At 41.7% G+C, this 20545-nt stretch overlaps 1 protein-coding gene across 1 annotated transcript in view; it reads left to right on the top strand.

The window, feature by feature from the left end:
* The window catches only part of LOC129860035 (progesterone-induced-blocking factor 1-like), a 172523-nt gene that overhangs the window by 120847 nt on the left and 31131 nt on the right, over positions 1-20545 (top strand). The window contains exons 12-13 of the mRNA XM_055930361.1: positions 11086-11176; positions 11736-11838. Of these exons, the coding sequence (XP_055786336.1) occupies positions 11086-11176; positions 11736-11838 (194 nt within the window). The remainder of the gene's footprint in view (positions 1-11085; positions 11177-11735; positions 11839-20545) is intronic.

Here is a 20545-nt window from a genome sequence, read left to right as displayed (position 1 = left end):
GTCATGTTGGCACGACGTTAGAATAATACTAGTCATGTTGGCACGACGTTAGAATAATACTAGAGTCATGTTGGCACGACGTTAGAATAATACTAGTCATGTTGGCACGACGTTAGAATAATACTAGAGTCATGTTGGCACGACGTTAGAATAATACTAGTCATGTTGGCACGACGTTAGAATAATACTAGAGTCATGTTGGCACGACGTTAGAATAATACTAGAGTCATGTTGGCACGACGTTAGAATAATACTAGAGTCATGTTGGCACGACGTTAGAATAATACTAGAGTCATGTTGGCACGACGTTAGAATAATACTAGAGTCATGTTGGCACGACGTTAGAATAATACTAGAGTCATGTTGGCACGACGTTAGAATAATACTAGAGTCATGTTGGCACGACGTTAGAATAATACTAGAGTCATGTTGGCACGACGTTAGAATAATACTAGTCATGTTGGCACGACGTTAGAATAATACTAGAGTCATGTTGGCACGACGTTAGAATAATACTAGAGTCATGTTGGCACGACGTTAGAATAATACTAGAGTCATGTTGGCACGACGTTAGAATAATACTAGAGTCACGTTGGCACGACGTTAGAATAATACTAGAGTCACGTTGGCACGACGTTAGAATAATACTAGAGTCATGTTGGCACGACGTTAGAATAATACTAGAGTCATGTTGGCACGACGTTAGAATAATACTAGTCATGTTGGCACGACGTTAGAATAATACTAGTCATGTTGGCACGACGTTAGAATAATACTAGTCATGTTGGCACGACGTTAGAATAATACTAGAGTCATGTTGGCACGACGTTAGAATAATACTAGTCATGTTGGCACGACGTTAGAATAATACTAGTCATGTTGGCACGACGTTAGAATAATACTAGAGTCACGTTGGCACGACGTTAGAATAATACTAGAGTCATGTTGGCACGACGTTAGAATAATACTAGAGTCATGTTGGCACGACGTTAGAATAATACTAGTCATGTTGGCACGACGTTAGAATAATACTAGTCATGTTGGCACGACGTTAGAATAATACTAGTCATGTTGGCACGACGTTAGAATAATACTAGTCATGTTGGCACGACGTTAGAATAATACTAGTCATGTTGGCACGACGTTAGAATAATACTAGTCATGTTGGCACGACGTTAGAATAATACTAGTCACGTTGGCACGACGTTAGAATAATACTAGAGTCATGTTGGCACGACGTTAGAATAATACTAGTCATGTTGGCACGACGTTAGAATAATACTAGAGTCATGTTGGCACGACGTTAGAATAATACTAGTCATGTTGGCACGACGTTAGAATAATACTAGAGTCACGTTGGCACGACGTTAGAATAATACTAGTCATGTTGGCACGACGTTAGAATAATACTAGTCATGTTGGCACGACGTTAGAATAATACTAGAGTCATGTTGGCACGACGTTAGAATAATACTAGAGTCACGTTGGCACGACGTTAGAATAATACTAGAGTCATGTTGGCACGACGTTAGAATAATACTAGTCATGTTGGCACGACGTTAGAATAATACTAGTCATGTTGGCACGACGTTAGAATAATACTAGAGTCATGTTGGCACGACGTTAGAATAATACTAGTCATGTTGGCACGACGTTAGAATAATACTAGAGTCATGTTGGCACGACGTTAGAATAATACTAGAGTCATGTTGGCACGACGTTAGAATAATACTAGAGTCATGTTGGCACGACGTTAGAATAATACTAGAGTCATGTTGGCACGACGTTAGAATAATACTAGAGTCATGTTGGCACGACGTTAGAATAATACTAGAGTCATGTTGGCACGACGTTAGAATAATACTAGTCATGTTGGCACGACGTTAGAATAATACTAGAGTCATGTTGGCACGACGTTAGAATAATACTAGAGTCATGTTGGCACGACGTTAGAATAATACTAGAGTCACGTTGGCACGACGTTAGAATAATACTAGTCATGTTGGCACGACGTTAGAATAATACTAGAGTCATGTTGGCACGACGTTAGAATAATACTAGAGTCATGTTGGCACGACGTTAGAATAATACTAGAGTCATGTTGGCACGACGTTAGAATAATACTAGAGTCATGTTGGCACGACGTTAGAATAATACTAGAGTCATGTTGGCACGACGTTAGAATAATACTAGTCATGTTGGCACGACGTTAGAATAATACTAGAGTCATGTTGGCACGACGTTAGAATAATACTAGAGTCACGTTGGCACGACGTTAGAATAATACTAGAGTCACGTTGGCACGACGTTAGAATAATACTAGTCATGTTGGCACGACGTTAGAATAATACTAGTCATGTTGGCACGACGTTAGAATAATACTAGAGTCACGTTGGCACGACGTTAGAATAATACTAGAGTCATGTTGGCACGACGTTAGAATAATACTAGAGTCATGTTGGCACGACGTTAGAATAATACTAGAGTCATGTTGGCACGACGTTAGAATAATACTAGAGTCATGTTGGCACGACGTTAGAATAATACTAGAGTCATGTTGGCACGACGTTAGAATAATACTAGAGTCATGTTGGCACGACGTTAGAATAATACTAGAGTCATGTTGGCACGACGTTAGAATAATACTAGAGTCATGTTGGCACGACGTTAGAATAATACTAGAGTCATGTTGGCACGACGTTAGAATAATACTAGAGTCATGTTGGCACGACGTTAGAATAATACTAGAGTCATGTTGGCACGACGTTAGAATAATACTAGAGTCATGTTGGCACGACGTTAGAATAATACTAGTCATGTTGGCACGACGTTAGAATAATACTAGAGTCATGTTGGCACGACGTTAGAATAATACTAGAGTCATGTTGGCACGACGTTAGAATAATACTAGAGTCATGTTGGCACGACGTTAGAATAATACTAGAGTCATGTTGGCACGACGTTAGAATAATACTAGAGTCATGTTGGCACGACGTTAGAATAATACTAGAGTCATGTTGGCACGACGTTAGAATAATACTAGAGTCACGTTGGCACGACGTTAGAATAATACTAGAGTCACGTTGGCACGACGTTAGAATAATACTAGAGTCACGTTGGCACGACGTTAGAATAATACTAGAGTCACGTTGGCACGACGTTAGAATAATACTAGAGTCATGTTGGCACGACGTTAGAATAATACTAGAGTCATGTTGGCACGACGTTAGAATAATACTAGAGTCATGTTGGCACGACGTTAGAATAATACTAGAGTCATGTTGGCACGACGTTAGAATAATACTAGAGTCATGTTGGCACGACGTTAGAATAATACTAGAGTCATGTTGGCACGACGTTAGAATAATACTAGAGTCATGTTGGCACGACGTTAGAATAATACTAGTCATGTTGGCACGACGTTAGAATAATACTAGAGTCATGTTGGCACGACGTTAGAATAATACTAGAGTCATGTTGGCACGACGTTAGAATAATACTAGAGTCATGTTGGCACGACGTTAGAATAATACTAGAGTCATGTTGGCACGACGTTAGAATAATACTAGTCATGTTGGCACGATGTTAGAATAATACTAGAGTCATGTTGGCACGACGTTAGAATAATACTAGAGTCATGTTGGCACGACGTTAGAATAATACTAGAGTCATGTTGGCACGACGTTAGAATAATACTAGTCATGTTGGCACGACGTTAGAATAATACTAGAGTCATGTTGGCACGACGTTAGAATAATACTAGAGTCATGTTGGCACGACGTTAGAATAATACTAGTCATGTTGGCACGACGTTAGAATAATACTAGTCATGTTGGCACGACGTTAGAATAATACTAGAGTCATGTTGGCACGACGTTAGAATAATACTAGAGTCATGTTGGCACGACGTTAGAATAATACTAGAGTCATGTTGGCACGGCGTTAGAATAATACTAGAGTCATGTTGGCACGATGTTAGAATAATACTAGTCATGTTGGCACGACGTTAGAATAATACTAGAGTCATGTTGGCACGACGTTAGAATAATACTAGAGTCATGTTGGCACGACGTTAGAATAATACTAGAGTCATGTTGGCACGACGTTAGAATAATACTAGAGTCATGTTGGCACGACGTTAGAATAATACTAGTCATGTTGGCACGACGTTAGAATAATACTAGAGTCATGTTGGCACGACGTTAGAATAATACTAGAGTCATGTTGGCACGACGTTAGAATAATACTAGAGTCATGTTGGCACGACGTTAGAATAATACTAGAGTCATGTTGGCACGACGTTAGAATAATACTAGAGTCACGTTGGCACGACGTTAGAATAATACTAGAGTCACGTTGGCACGACGTTAGAATAATACTAGTCATGTTGGCACGACGTTAGAATAATACTAGAGTCATGTTGGCACGACGTTAGAATAATACTAGAGTCATGTTGGCACGACGTTAGAATAATACTAGAGTCACGTTGGCACGACGTTAGAATAATACTAGTCATGTTGGCACGACGTTAGAATAATACTAGAGTCATGTTGGCACGACGTTAGAATAATACTAGAGTCATGTTGGCACGACGTTAGAATAATACTAGAGTCATGTTGGCACGACGTTAGAATAATACTAGTCATGTTGGCACGACGTTAGAATAATACTAGAGTCATGTTGGCACGACGTTAGAATAATACTAGTCATGTTGGCACGACGTTAGAATAATACTAGAGTCACGTTGGCACGACGTTAGAATAATACTAGAGTCATGTTGGCACGACGTTAGAATAATACTAGAGTCATGTTGGCACGACGTTAGAATAATACTAGAGTCATGTTGGCACGACGTTAGAATAATACTAGAGTCATGTTGGCACGACGTTAGAATAATACTAGAGTCATGTTGGCACGACGTTAGAATAATACTAGAGTCATGTTGGCACGACGTTAGAATAATACTAGAGTCATGTTGGCACGACGTTAGAATAATACTAGTCATGTTGGCACGACGTTAGAATAATACTAGAGTCATGTTGGCACGACGTTAGAATAATACTAGAGTCATGTTGGCACGACGTTAGAATAATACTAGTCATGTTGGCACGACGTTAGAATAATACTAGAGTCATGTTGGCACGACGTTAGAATAATACTAGAGTCATGTTGGCACGACGTTAGAATAATACTAGAGTCATGTTGGCACGACGTTAGAATAATACTAGAGTCATGTTGGCACGACGTTAGAATAATACTAGAGTCATGTTGGCACGACGTTAGAATAATACTAGAGTCACGTTGGCACGACGTTAGAATAATACTAGAGTCACGTTGGCACGACGTTAGAATAATACTAGAGTCACGTTGGCACGACGTTAGAATAATACTAGAGTCACGTTGGCACGACGTTAGAATAATACTAGAGTCATGTTGGCACGACGTTAGAATAATACTAGAGTCATGTTGGCACGACGTTAGAATAATACTAGAGTCATGTTGGCACGACGTTAGAATAATACTAGAGTCATGTTGGCACGACGTTAGAATAATACTAGAGTCATGTTGGCACGACGTTAGAATAATACTAGAGTCATGTTGGCACGACGTTAGAATAATACTAGAGTCATGTTGGCACGACGTTAGAATAATACTAGTCATGTTGGCACGACGTTAGAATAATACTAGAGTCATGTTGGCACGACGTTAGAATAATACTAGAGTCATGTTGGCACGACGTTAGAATAATACTAGAGTCATGTTGGCACGACGTTAGAATAATACTAGAGTCATGTTGGCACGACGTTAGAATAATACTAGTCATGTTGGCACGATGTTAGAATAATACTAGAGTCATGTTGGCACGACGTTAGAATAATACTAGAGTCATGTTGGCACGACGTTAGAATAATACTAGAGTCATGTTGGCACGACGTTAGAATAATACTAGTCATGTTGGCACGACGTTAGAATAATACTAGAGTCATGTTGGCACGACGTTAGAATAATACTAGAGTCATGTTGGCACGACGTTAGAATAATACTAGTCATGTTGGCACGACGTTAGAATAATACTAGTCATGTTGGCACGACGTTAGAATAATACTAGAGTCATGTTGGCACGACGTTAGAATAATACTAGAGTCATGTTGGCACGACGTTAGAATAATACTAGAGTCATGTTGGCACGGCGTTAGAATAATACTAGAGTCATGTTGGCACGACGTTAGAATAATACTAGAGTCACGTTGGCACGACGTTAGAATAATACTAGAGTCATGTTGGCACGACGTTAGAATAATACTAGAGTCATGTTGGCACGACGTTAGAATAATACTAGAGTCATGTTGGCACGACGTTAGAATAACACTAGAGTCATGTTGGCACGACGTTAGAATAATACTAGAGTCATGTTGGCACGACGTTAGAATAATACTAGAGTCATGTTGGCACGACGTTAGAATAACACTAGAGTCACGTTGGCACGACGTTAGAATAATACTAGAGTCATGTTGGCACGACGTTAGAATAATACTAGAGTCATGTTGGCACGACGTCAGAATAATACTAGTCATGTTGGCACGACGTTAGAATAATACTAGAGTCATGTTGGCACGACGTTAGAATAATACTAGTCATGTTGGCACGACGTTAGAATAATACTAGAGTCATGTTGGCACGACGTTAGAATAATACTAGAGTCATGTTGGCACGACGTTAGAATAATACTAGAGTCATGTTGGCACGACGTTAGAATAATACTAGAGTCACGTTGGCACGACGTTAGAATAATACTAGAGTCATGTTGGCACGACGTTAGAATAATACTAGAGTCATGTTGGCACGACGTTAGAATAATACTAGTCATGTTGGCACGACGTTAGAATAATACTAGAGTCATGTTGGCACGACGTTAGAATAATACTAGTCATGTTGGCACGACGTTAGAATAATACTAGTCACGTTGGCACGACGTTAGAATAATACTAGAGTCACGTTGGCACGACGTTAGAATAATACTAGAGTCACGTTGGCACGACGTTAGAATAATACTAGTCATGTTGGCACGACGTTAGAATAATACTAGTCATGTTGGCACGACGTTAGAATAATACTAGTCATGTTGGCACGACGTTAGAATAATACTAGTCATGTTGGCACGACGTTAGAATAATACTAGTCATGTTGGCACGACGTTAGAATAATACTAGAGTCACGTTGGCACGACGTTAGAATAATACTAGAGTCACGTTGGCACGACGTCAGAATAATACTAGAGTCATGTTGGCACGACGTTAGAATAATACTAGTCATGTTGGCACGACGTTAGAATAATACTAGAGTCATGTTGGCACGACGTTAGAATAATACTAGTCATGTTGGCACGACGTTAGAATAATACTAGAGTCACGTTGGCACGACGTTAGAATAATACTAGAGTCATGTTGGCACGACATTAGAATAATACTAGAGTCATGTTGTCACGACGTTAGAATAATACTAGTCATGTTGGCACGACATTAGAATAATACTAGAGTCATGTTGGCACGACGTTAGAATAATACTAGTCATGTTGGCACGACGTTAGAATAATACTAGTCATGTTGGCACGACGTTAGAATAATACTAGTCATGTTGGCACGACGTTAGAATAATACTAGTCATGTTGGCACGACGTTAGAATAATACTAGTCACGTTGGCACGACGTTAGAATAATACTAGTCATGTTGGCACGACGTTAGAATAATACTAGAGTCACGTTGGCACGACGTTAGAATAATACTAGAGTCACGTTGGCACGACGTCAGAATAATACTAGAGTCATGTTGGCACGACGTTAGAATAATACTAGTCATGTTGGCACGACGTTAGAATAATACTAGAGTCATGTTGGCACGACGTTAGAATAATACTAGTCATGTTGGCACGACGTTAGAATAATACTAGAGTCACGTTGGCACGACGTTAGAATAATACTAGAGTCATGTTGGCACGACATTAGAATAATACTAGAGTCATGTTGTCACGACGTTAGAATAATACTAGTCATGTTGGCACGACATTAGAATAATACTAGAGTCATGTTGGCACGACGTTAGAATAATACTAGTCATGTTGGCACGACGTTAGAATAATACTAGTCATGTTGGCACGACGTTAGAATAATACTAGTCATGTTGGCACGACGTTAGAATAATACTAGTCATGTTGGCACGACGTTAGAATAATACTAGTCACGTTGGCACGACGTTAGAATAATACTAGTCATGTTGGCACGACGTTAGAATAATACTAGAGTCATGTTGGCACGACGTTAGAATAATACTAGAGTCATGTTGGCACGACGTTAGAATAATACTAGAGTCATGTTGGCACGACGTTAGAATAATACTAGAGTCATGTTGGCACGCCGTTAGAATAATACTAGTCATGTTGGCACGACGTTAGAATAATACTAGAGTCATGTTGGCACGACGTTAGAATAATACTAGAGTCATGTTGGCACGACGTTAGAATAATACTAGAGTCATGTTGGCACGACGTTAGAATAATACTAGTCATGTTGGCACGACGTTAGAATAATACTAGAGTCATGTTGGCACGACGTTAGAATAATACTAGAGTCACGTTGGCACGACGTTAGAATAATACTAGAGTCATGTTGGCACGACGTTAGAATAATACTAGAGTCATGTTGGCACGACGTTAGAATAATACTAGTCATGTTGGCACGACATTAGAATAATACTAGAGTCATGTTGGCACGACGTTAGAATAATACTAGTCATGTTGGCACGACGTTAGAATAATACTAGTCATGTTGGCACGACGTTAGAATAATACTAGAGTCATGTTGGCACGACGTTAGAATAATACTAGTCATGTTGGCACGACGTTAGAATAATACTAGAGTCATGTTGACACGACGTTAGAATAATACTAGAGTCATGTTGGCACAACGTTAGAATAATACTAGAGTCATGTTGGCACGACGTTAGAATAATACTAGAGTCACGTTGGCACGACGTTAGAATAATACTAGAGTCACGTTGGCACGACGTCAGAATAATACTAGTCATGTTGGCACGACGTTAGAATAATACTAGTCATGTTGGCACGACGTTAGAATAATACTAGAGTCACGTTGGCACGACGTTAGAATAATACTAGAGTCATGTTGGCACGACGTTAGAATAATACTAGAGTCATGTTGGCACGACGTTAGAATAATACTAGAGTCATGTTGGCACGACGTTAGAATAATACTAGTCATGTTGGCATGACGTTAGAATAATACTAGTCATGTTGGCACGACGTTAGAATAATACTAGAGTCATGTTGGCACGACGTTAGAATAATACTAGAGTCACGTTGGCACGACGTTAGAATAATACTAGAGTCATGTTGGCACGACGTTAGAATAATACTAGAGTCATGTTGGCACGACGTTAGAATAATACTAGAGTCATGTTGGCACGACGTTAGAATAATACTAGAGTCATGTTGGCACGACGTTAGAATAATACTAGAGTCATGTTGGCACGACGTTAGAATAATACTAGAGTCATGTTGGCACGACGTTAGAATAATACTAGAGTCATGTTGGCACGACGTTAGAATAATACTAGAGTCATGTTGGCACGACGTTAGAATAATACTAGAGTCACGTTGGCACGACGTTAGAATAATACTAGAGTCATGTTGGCACGACGTTAGAATAATACTAGAGTCATGTTGGCACGACGTTAGAATAATACTAGAGTCATGTTGGCACGACGTTAGAATAATACTAGTCATGTTGGCACGACGTTAGAATAATACTAGTCATGTTGGCACGACGTTAGAATAATACTAGAGTCATGTTGGCACGACGTTAGAATAATACTAGTCATGTTGGCACGACGTTAGAATAATACTAGAGTCATGTTGGCACGACGTTAGAATAATACTAGTCATGTTGGCACGACGTTAGAATAATACTAGAGTCATGTTGGCACGACGTTAGAATAATACTAGAGTCATGTTGGCACGACGTTAGAATAATACTAGAGTCATGTTGGCACGACGTTAGAATAATACTAGAGTCATGTTGGCACGACGTTAGAATAATACTAGAGTCATGTTGGCACGACGTTAGAATAATACTAGTCATGTTGGCACGACGTTAGAATAATACTAGAGTCATGTTGGCACGACGTTAGAATAATACTAGAGTCATGTTGGCACGACGTTAGAATAATACTAGTCATGTTGGCACGACGTTAGAATAATACTAGTCATGTTGGCACGACGTTAGAATAATACTAGAGTCATGTTGGCACGACGTTAGAATAATACTAGAGTCATGTTGGCACGACGTTAGAATAATACTAGAGTCATGTTGGCACGACGTTAGAATAATACTAGAGTCATGTTGGCACGACGTTAGAATAATACTAGAGTCATGTTGGCACGACGTTAGAATAATACTAGAGTCATGTTGGCACGACGTTAGAATAATACTAGTCATGTTGGCACGACGTTAGAATAATACTAGTCATGTTGGCACGACGTTAGAATAATACTAGAGTCATGTTGGCACGACGTTAGAATAATACTAGTCATGTTGGCACGACGTTAGAATAATACTAGTCATGTTGGCACGACGTTAGAATAATACTAGAGTCATGTTGGCACGACGTTAGAATAATACTAGAGTCATGTTGGCACGACGTTAGAATAATACTAGTCATGTTGGCACGACGTTAGAATAATACTAGTCATGTTGGCACGACGTTAGAATAATACTAGTCATGTTGGCACGACGTTAGAATAATACTAGAGTCATGTTGGCACGACGTTAGAATAATACTAGAGTCATGTTGGCACGACGTTAGAATAATACTAGAGTCATGAGTTTCACCCCTACACTCTCTCTCTGGGCCTGTCTACACACACACACACACACACACACACACACACACACACACACACACACACACACACACACACACACACACACACACACACACAGCTCTGATACAATATTTTCCGCTATGAAATGTAACTGTTCATTTATTTTTTGGGGTGATGTCTCTCGTCAGTTGATAATGAGGAGGAAGCAGAGAGAGTTCTGTTCTCCTACGGTTACGGTGCCAACGTTCCCACAACCGCCAAGAGACGACTCAGGCAGAGGTGAGATCTGATCTGACAAGGATCCCTAACGGCTTCTTATTCACTATGGGCCCTGGTCTAAAGTAGTGCACTATATAGGGAATAGGGTTCTATAGGGCCCTGGTCTAAAGTAGTGCACTATATAGGGAATAGGGTTCTATAGGGCCCTGGTCTAAAGTAGTGCACTATATAGGGTTCTATATGGCCCTGGTCTAAAGTAGTGCACTACATAGGGTTCTATAGGGCCCTGGTCTAAAGTAGTGCACTATTTAGGGTCATATAGGGCCCTGGTCTAAAGTAGTGCACTACATATAGGGAATAGGGTTCTATGGGGCCCTGGACTAAAGTAGTGCACTATATAGCGTTCTATAGGGCCCTGGTTTAAAGTAGTGCACTTCATATAGGGAATAGGGTTCTATGGGGCCTGGTCTGAGGTAGTGCACTATATAGAAAATAGGGTTCTATAGGGCCCTGGTCTAAAGTAGTGTACTATATAGGAAATAGGTTGCAATTTGGGATATATATTTATTGGTTGGTTTTCTGTTTGAGAGTTTATTTAATGTGTGTTTGGGTGTTGCAGTGTTCATCTGGCCCGAAGACTGTTGCAGCTGGAGAAGCAGAATACACTGCTGAGGAGAGATCTGGAGAGGTGCAACTCACACACAGGACAGATCTCTGAGGAGGTAAACCCACAGGACAGGTCTCTGAGGAGGTAACACACAGGACAGATCTCTGAGGAGGTAACACACAGGACAGGTCTCTGAGGAGGTAACACACAGGACAGGTCTCTGAGGTAACCCACAGGACAGATCTCTGAGGAGGTAACACACAGGACAGGTCTCTGAGGTAACCCACAGGACAGGTCTCTGAGGAGGTAACACACAGGACAGGTCTCTGAGGAGGTAACACACAGGACAGGTCTCTGAGGAGGTAACACACAGGACAGGTCTCTGAGGAGGTAACAGTGTAGTAGTAGTATAGACTCCTAACCCACACAGTGTAGTAGTATAGACTCCTAACCCACACAGTGTAGTAGTATAGACTCCTAACTAACTAGTGAGGTCTCACCAACACTGTCCTAACCACTCCTTCCTGTCACAGTGTAGTAGTACAGACTCCTAACCCACACAGTGTAGTAGTATAGACTCCTAACTAACTAGTGAGGTCTCACCAACACTGTCCTAACCACTCCTTCCTGTCACAGTGTAATAGTATAGACTCCTAACCCACACAGTGTAGTGGTAGTATAGACTCCTAACCCACACAGTGTAGTGGTAGTATAGACTCCTAACCCACACAGTGTAGTGGTAGTATAGACTCCTAACCCACACAGTGTAGTGGTAGTATAGACTCCTAACCCACACAGTGTAGTAGTATAGACTCCTAACCCACACAGTGTAGTAGTATAGACTCCTAACCCACACAGTGTAGTAGTATAGACTCCTAACCCACACAGTGTAGTAGTATAGACTCCTAACCCACACAGTGTAGTACTATAGACTCCTAACCCACACAGTGTAGTAGTAGTATAGACTCCTAACCCACACAGTGTAATAGTATAGACTCCTAACTAACTAGTGAGGTCTCACCAACACTGTCCTAACCACTCCTTCCTGTCACAGTGTAGTAGTATAGACTCCTAACCCACACAGTGTAGTAGTACAGACTCCTAACCCACACAGTGTAATAGTATAGACTCCTAACCCACACAGTGTAGTAGTATAGACTCCTAACCCACACAGTGTAGTAGTATAGACTCCTAACTAACTAGTGAGGTCTCACCAACACTGTCCTAACCACTCCTTCCTGTCACAGTGTAATAGTATAGACTCCTAACCCACACAGTGTAGTGGTAGTATAGACTCCTAACCCACACAGTGTAGTGGTAGTATAGACTCCTAACCCACACAGTGTAGTGGTAGTATAGACTCCTAACCCACACAGTGTAGTGGTAGTATAGACTCCTAACCCACACAGTGTAGTAGTATAGACTCCTAACCCACACAGTGTAGTAGTATAGACTCCTAACCCACACAGTGTAGTAGTATAGACTCCTAACCCACACAGTGTAGTAGTATAGACTCCTAACCCACACAGTGTAGTACTATAGACTCCTAACCCACACAGTGTAGTAGTAGTATAGACTCCTAACCCACACAGTGTAATAGTATAGACTCCTAACTAACTAGTGAGGTCTCACCAACACTGTCCTAACCACTCCTTCCTGTCACAGTGTAGTAGTATAGACTCCTAACCCACACAGTGTAGTAGTAGTAGTATAGACTCCTAACCCACAGTGTAGTAGTAGTACAGACTCCTAACCCACACAGTGTAGTAGTACAGACTCCTAACCCACACAGTGTAGTAGTAGTGACTCCTAACCCACACAGTGTAGTAGTAGTATAGACTCCTAACCCACACAGTGTAGTAGTATAGACTCCTAACCCACACAGTGTAGTAGTAGTATAGACTCCTAACCCACACAGTGTAGTAGTAGTATAGACTCCTAACTAACTAGTGAGGTCTCACCAACACTATCCTAACCACTCCTTCCTGTTAGTGTAGTAGTAGAGACTCCTAACCCACACAGTGTAGTAGTATAGACTCCTAACCCACACAGTGTAGTAGTATAGACTCCTAACCCACACAGTGTAGTAGTATAGACTCCTAACCCACACAGTGTAGTAGTATAGACTCCTTACCCACACAGTGTAGTAGTAGTATAGACTCCTAACCCACACGGTGTAGTAGTAGTATAGACTCCTAACCCACACAGTGTAGTAGTAGTATAGACTCCTAACCCACACGGTGTAGTAGTAGTATAGACTCCTAACCCACACGGTGTAGTAGTAGTATAGACTCCTAACCCACACAGTGTAGTAGTAGTATAGACTCCTAACCCACACGGTGTAGTAGTAGTATAGACTCCTAACCCACACGGTGTAGTAGTAGTATAGACTCCTTACCCACACAGTGTAGTAGTAGTATAGACTCCTAACCCACACGGTGTAGTAGTAGTATAGACTCCTAACCCACACGGTGTAGTAGTAGTATAGACTCCTAACCCACACAGTGTAGTAGTAGTACAGACTCCTAACCCACACAGTGTAGTAGTAGTATAGACTCCTAACCCACACAGTGTAGTAGTAGTATAGACTCCTAACCCACACAGTGTAGTAGTATAGACTCCTAACCCACACAGTGTAGTAGTACAGACTCCTAACCCACACAGTGTAGTAGTAGTATAGACTCCTAACCCACACAGTGTAGTAGTAGTATAGACTCCTAACCCACACAGTGTAGTAGTATAGACTCCTAACCCACACAGTGTAGTAGTATAGACTCCTAACCCACACAGTGTAGTAGTATAGACTCCTAACCCACACAGTGTAGTAGTATAGACTCCTAACCCACACACTGTAGTAGTAGTATAGACTCCTAACCCACACACTGTAGTAGTAGTATAGACTCCTAACCCACACAGTGTAGTAGTAGTATAGACTCCTAACCCACACAGTGTAGTAGTATAGACTCCTAACCCACACAGTGTAGTAGTGGTATAGACTCCTAATCCACACAGTGTAGTAGTATAGACTCCTAACCCACACAGTGTAGTAGTATAGACTCCTAACTAACTAGTGAGGTCTCACCAACACTATCCTAACCACTCCTTCCTGTCACAGTGTAGTAGTATAGACTCCTAACCCACAGTGTAGTAGTATTACAGACTCCTAACCAACACAGTGTAGTAGTATAGACTCCTAACCCACACAGTGTAGTAGTATAGACTCCTAACCCACACAGTGTAGTACTATAGACTCCTAACCCACACAGTGTAGTAGTATAGACTCCTAACCCACACAGTGTAGTAGTATAGACTCGTAACCCACAAAGTGTAGTAGTATAGACTCCTAACCCACACAGTGTAGTAGTATAGACTCCTAACTAACTAGTGAGGTCTCACCAACACTATCCTAACCACTCCTTCCTGTCACAGTGTAGTAGTATAGACTCCTAACCCACACAGTGTAGTAGTATAGACTCCTAACCCACACAGTGTAGTAGTATAGACTCCTAACCCACACAGTTTAGTAGTATAGACTCCTAACTAACTAGTGAGGTCTCACCAACACTATCCTAACCACTCCTTCCTGTCACAGTGTAGTAGTATAGACTCCTAACCCACACAGTGTAGTAGTATAGACTCCTAACCCACACAGTGTAGTGGTAGTATAGACTCCTAACCCACACAGTGTAGTAGTATAGACTCCTAACCCACACAGTGTAGTAGTACAGACTCCTAATCCACACAGTGTAGTAGTAGTATAGACTCCTAAACCACACAGTGTAGTGGTAGTATAGACTCCTAACCCACAGTGTAGTAGTAGTAGTACAGACTCCTAACCCACACAGTGTAGTGGTAGTATAGACTCCTAACCCACACAGTGTAGTAGTAGTATAGACTCCTAACCCACACAGTGTAGTGGTAGTATAGACTCCTAACCCACACAGTGTAGTGGTAGTATAGACTCCTAACCCACACAGTGTAGTGGTAGTATAGACTCCTAACCCACACAGTGTAGTGGTAGTATAGACTCCTAACCCACACAGTGTAGTGGTAGTATAGACTCCTAACCCACACAGTGTAGTGGTAGTATAGACTCCTAACCCACACAGTGTAGTGGTAGTATAGACTCCTAACCCACACAGTGTAGTAGTATAGACTCCTAACCCACACAGTGTAGTGGTAGTATAGACTCCTAACCCACACAGTGTAGTAGTATAGACTCCTAACCCACACAGTGTAGTGGTAGTATAGACTCCTAACCCACACAGTGTAGTGGTAGTATAGACTCCTAACCCACACAGTGTAGTGGTAGTATAGACTCCTAACCCACACAGTGTAGTGGTAGTATAGACTCCTAACCCACACAGTGTAGTGGTAGTATAGACTCCTAACCCACACAGTGTAGTAGTATAGACTCCTAACTAACTAGTGAGGTCTCACCAACACTATCCTAACCACTCCTTCCTGTCACAGTGTAGTAGTATAGACTCCTAACCCACACAGTGTAGTATAGACTCCTAACCCACACAGTGTAGTACTATAGACTCCTAACCCACACAGTGTAGTAGTAGTATAGACTCCTAACCCACACAGTGTAGTAGTATAGACTCCTAACTAACTAGTGAGGTCTCACCAACACTATCCTAACCACTCCTTCCTGTCACAGTGTAGTAGTATAGACTCCTAACCCACACAGTGTAGTAGTATAGACTCCTAACCCACACAGTGTAGTAGTAGTATAGACTCCTAACCCACACAGTGTAGTAGTATAGACTCCTAACTAACTAGTGAGGTCTCACCAACACTATCCTAACCACTCCTTCCTGTCACAGTGTAGTAGTATAGACTCCTAACCCACACAGTTTAGTAGTGTAGACTCCTAACCCACACAGTGTAGTAGTATATACTCCTAACCCACACAGTGTAGTAGTATAGACTCCTAACCCACACAGTGTAGTAGTATAGACTCCTAACCCACACAGTGTAGTAGTAGTATAGACTCCTAACCCACACAGTGTAGTAGTATAGACTCCTAACCCACACAGTGTAGTAGTTGTATAGACTCCTAACCCACACAGTGTAGTAGTTGTATAGACTCCTAACCCACACAGTGTAGTAGTAGTATAGACTCCTAACCCACACAGTGTAGTAGTAGTATAGACTCCTAACCCACACAGTGTAGTAGTATAGACTCCTAACCCACACAGTGTTGTAGTAGTATAGACTCCTAACCCACACAGTGTAGTAGTAGTATAGACTCCTAACCCACACAGTGTAGTAGTAGTATAGACTCCTAACCCACAGTGTAGTAGTATAGACTCCTAACCCACACAGTGTAGTAGTATAGACTCCTAACCCACACAGTGTAGTAGTATAGACTCCTAACCCACACAGTGTAGTAGTATAGACTCCTAACCCACACAGTGTAGTAGTATAGACTCCTAACCCACACAGTGTAGTAGTATAGACTCCTAACCCACACAGTGTAGTAGTAGTATAGACTCCTAACCCACACAGTGTAGTAGTATAGACTCCTAACCCACACAGTGTAGTAGTACAGACTCCTAACCCACACAGTGTAGTAGTAGTATAGACTCCTAACCCACACAGTGTAGTAGTAGTATAGACTCCTAACCCACACAGTGTAGTAGTAGTATAGACTCCTAACCCACACAGTGTAGTAGTAGTATAGACTCCTAACCCACACAGTGTAGTAGTATAGACTCCTAACCCACACAGTGTAGTAGTAGTATAGACTCCTAACCCACACAGTGTAGTAGTATAGACTCCTAACTAACTAGTGAGGTCTCACCAACACTATCCTAACCACTCCTTCCTGTCACAGTGTAGTAGTATAGACTCCTAACCCACACAGTGTAGTAGTATAGACTCCTAACCCACACAGTGTAGTAGTATAGACTCCTAACCCACACAGTGTAGTAGTATAGACTCCTAACCCACACAGTGTAGTAGTATAGACTCCTAACCCACACAGTGTAGTAGTATAGACTCCTAACCCACACAGTGTAGTAGTATAGATTCGTAACCCACACAGTGTAGTAGTATAGACTCCTAACCCACACAGTGTAGTAGTATAGACTCCTAACTAACTAGTGAGGTCTCACCAACACTGTCCTAACCACTCCTTCCTGTCACAGTGTAGTAGTACAGACTCCTAACCCACACAGTGTAGTAGTATAGACTCCTAACTAACTAGTGAGGTCTCACCAACACTGTCCTAACCACTCCTTCCTGTCACAGTGTAGTAGTATAGACTCCTAACCCACACAGTGTAGTAGTATAGACTCCTAACCCACACAGTGTAGTGGTAGTATAGACTCCTAACCCACACAGTGTAGTGGTAGTATAGACTCCTAACCCACACAGTGTAGTAGTATAGACTCCTAACCCACACAGTGTAGTAGTACAGACTCCTAACCCACACAGTGTAGTAGTAGTATAGACTCCTAACCCACACAGTGTAGTAGTAGTATAGACTCCTTACCCACACGGTGTAGTAGTATAGACTCCTAACCCACATAGTGTAGTAGTAGTATAGACTCCTAACCCACATAGTGTAGTAGTAGTATAGACTCCTAACCCACACAGTGTAGTAGTAGTATAGACTCCTAACCCACACAGTGTAGTAGTAGTATAGACTCCTTACCCACACAGTGTAGTAGTACAGACTCCTAACCCACACAGTGTAGTAGTATAGACTCCTAACCCACACAGTGTAGTAGTAGTATAAACTCCTAACCCACACAGTGTAGTAGGAGTATAGACTCCTAACCCACACAGTGTAGTAGTATAGACTCCTAACCCACACAGTGTAGTAGTATAGACTCCTAACCCACACAGTGTAGTAGTACAGACTCCTAACCCACACAGTGTAGTAGTACAGACTCCTAACCCACACAGTGTAGTAGTACAGACTCCTAACCCACACAGTGTAGTAGTACAGACTCCTAACCCACACAGTGTAGTAGTACAGACTCCTAACCAACACAGTGTAGTAGTAGTGACTCCTAACCCACACAGTGTAGTAGTACAGACTCCTAACCCACACAGTGTAGTAGTAGTATAGACTCCTAACCCACACAGTGTAGTAGTATAGACTCCTAACCCACACAGTGTAGTAGTAGTGACTCCTAACCCACACAGTGTAGTAGTAGTATAGACTCCTAACCCACACAGTGTAGTAGTAGTGACTCCTAACCCACACAGTGTAGTAGTATAGACTCCTAACCCACACAGTGTAGTAGTATAGACTCCTAACCCACACAGTGTAGTAGTAGTATAGACTCCTAACTAACTAGTGAGGTCTCACCAACACTATCCTAACCACTCCTTCCTGTCACAGTGTAGTAGTATAGACTCCTAACCCACACAGTGTAGTAGTACAGACTCCTAACCAACACAGTGTAGTAGTAGTGACTCCTAACCCACACAGTGTAGTAGTAGTATAGACTCCTAACCCACACAGTGTAGTAGTATAGACTCCTAACCCACACAGTGTAGTAGTAGTATAGACTCCTAACCCACACAGTGTATTAGTATAGACTCCTAACCCACACAGTGTAGTAGTAGTATAGACTCCTAACTAACTAGTGAGGTCTCACCAACACTATCCTAACCACTCCTTCCTGTCACAGTGTAGTAGTATAGACTCCTAACCCACACAGTGTAGTAGTATAGACTCCTAACCCACACAGTGTAGTAGTATAGACCCCTAACCCACACAGTTTAGTAGTACAGACTCCTAACCCACACAGTGTAGTAGTAGTATAGACTCCTAACCCACACAGTGTAGTAGTATAGACTCCTAACCCACACAGTGTAGTAGTATAGACTCCTAACCCACACAGTGTAGTAGTAGTATAGACTCCTAACCCACACAGTGTAGTAGTAGTATAGACTCCTAACCCACACAGTGTAGTGGTAGTATAGACTCCTAACCCACACAGTGTAGTAGTATAGACTCCTAACCCACACAGTGTAGTAGTGGTATAGACTCCTAATCCACACAGTGTAGTAGTATAGACTCCTAACCCACACAGTGTAGTAGTATAGACTCCTAACCCACACAGTGTAGTAGTATAGACTCCTAACTAACTAGTGAGGTCTCACCAACACTATCCTAACCACTCCTTCCTATCACAGTGTAGTAGTATAGACTCCTAACCCACACAGTGTAGTAGTATAGACTCCTAACTAACTAGTGAGGTCTCACCAACACTATCCTAACCACTCCTTCCTGTCACAGTGTAGTAGTAGTATAGACTCCTAACCCACACAGTGTAGTAGTATAGACTCCTAACTAACTAGTGAGGTCTCACCAACACTATCCTAACCACTCCTTCCTGTCACAGTGTAGTAGTATAGACTCCTAACCCACATAGTGTAGTAGTATAGACTCCTAACCCACACAGTGTAGTAGTATATACTCCTAACCCACACAGTGTAGTAGTATAGACTCCTAACCCACACAGTGTAGTAGTATAGACTCCTAACCCACACAGTGTAGTAGTATAGACTCCTAACCCACACAGCGTAGTAGTATAGACTCCTAACCCACACAGTGTAGTAGTATAGACTCCTAACTAACTAGTGAGGTCTCACCAACACTGTCCTAACCACTCATTCCTGTCACAGTGTAATAGTATAGACTCCTAACCCACACAGTGTAGTAGTATAGACTCCTAACCCACACAGTGTAGTAGTATAGACTCCTAACCCACACAGTGTAGTAGTATAGACTCCTAACTAACTAGTGAGGTCTCACCAACACTGTCCTAACCACTCATTCCTGTCACAGTGTA

The sequence above is a fragment of the Salvelinus fontinalis genome, chromosome 7 (genome assembly GCF_029448725.1).
Source record: "Salvelinus fontinalis isolate EN_2023a chromosome 7, ASM2944872v1, whole genome shotgun sequence".
NCBI lineage: Eukaryota > Metazoa > Chordata > Actinopteri > Salmoniformes > Salmonidae > Salvelinus > Salvelinus fontinalis.
Note: the sequence above shows the minus strand (reverse complement) of the source record. Positions and strands in the feature narration are given on the sequence as shown.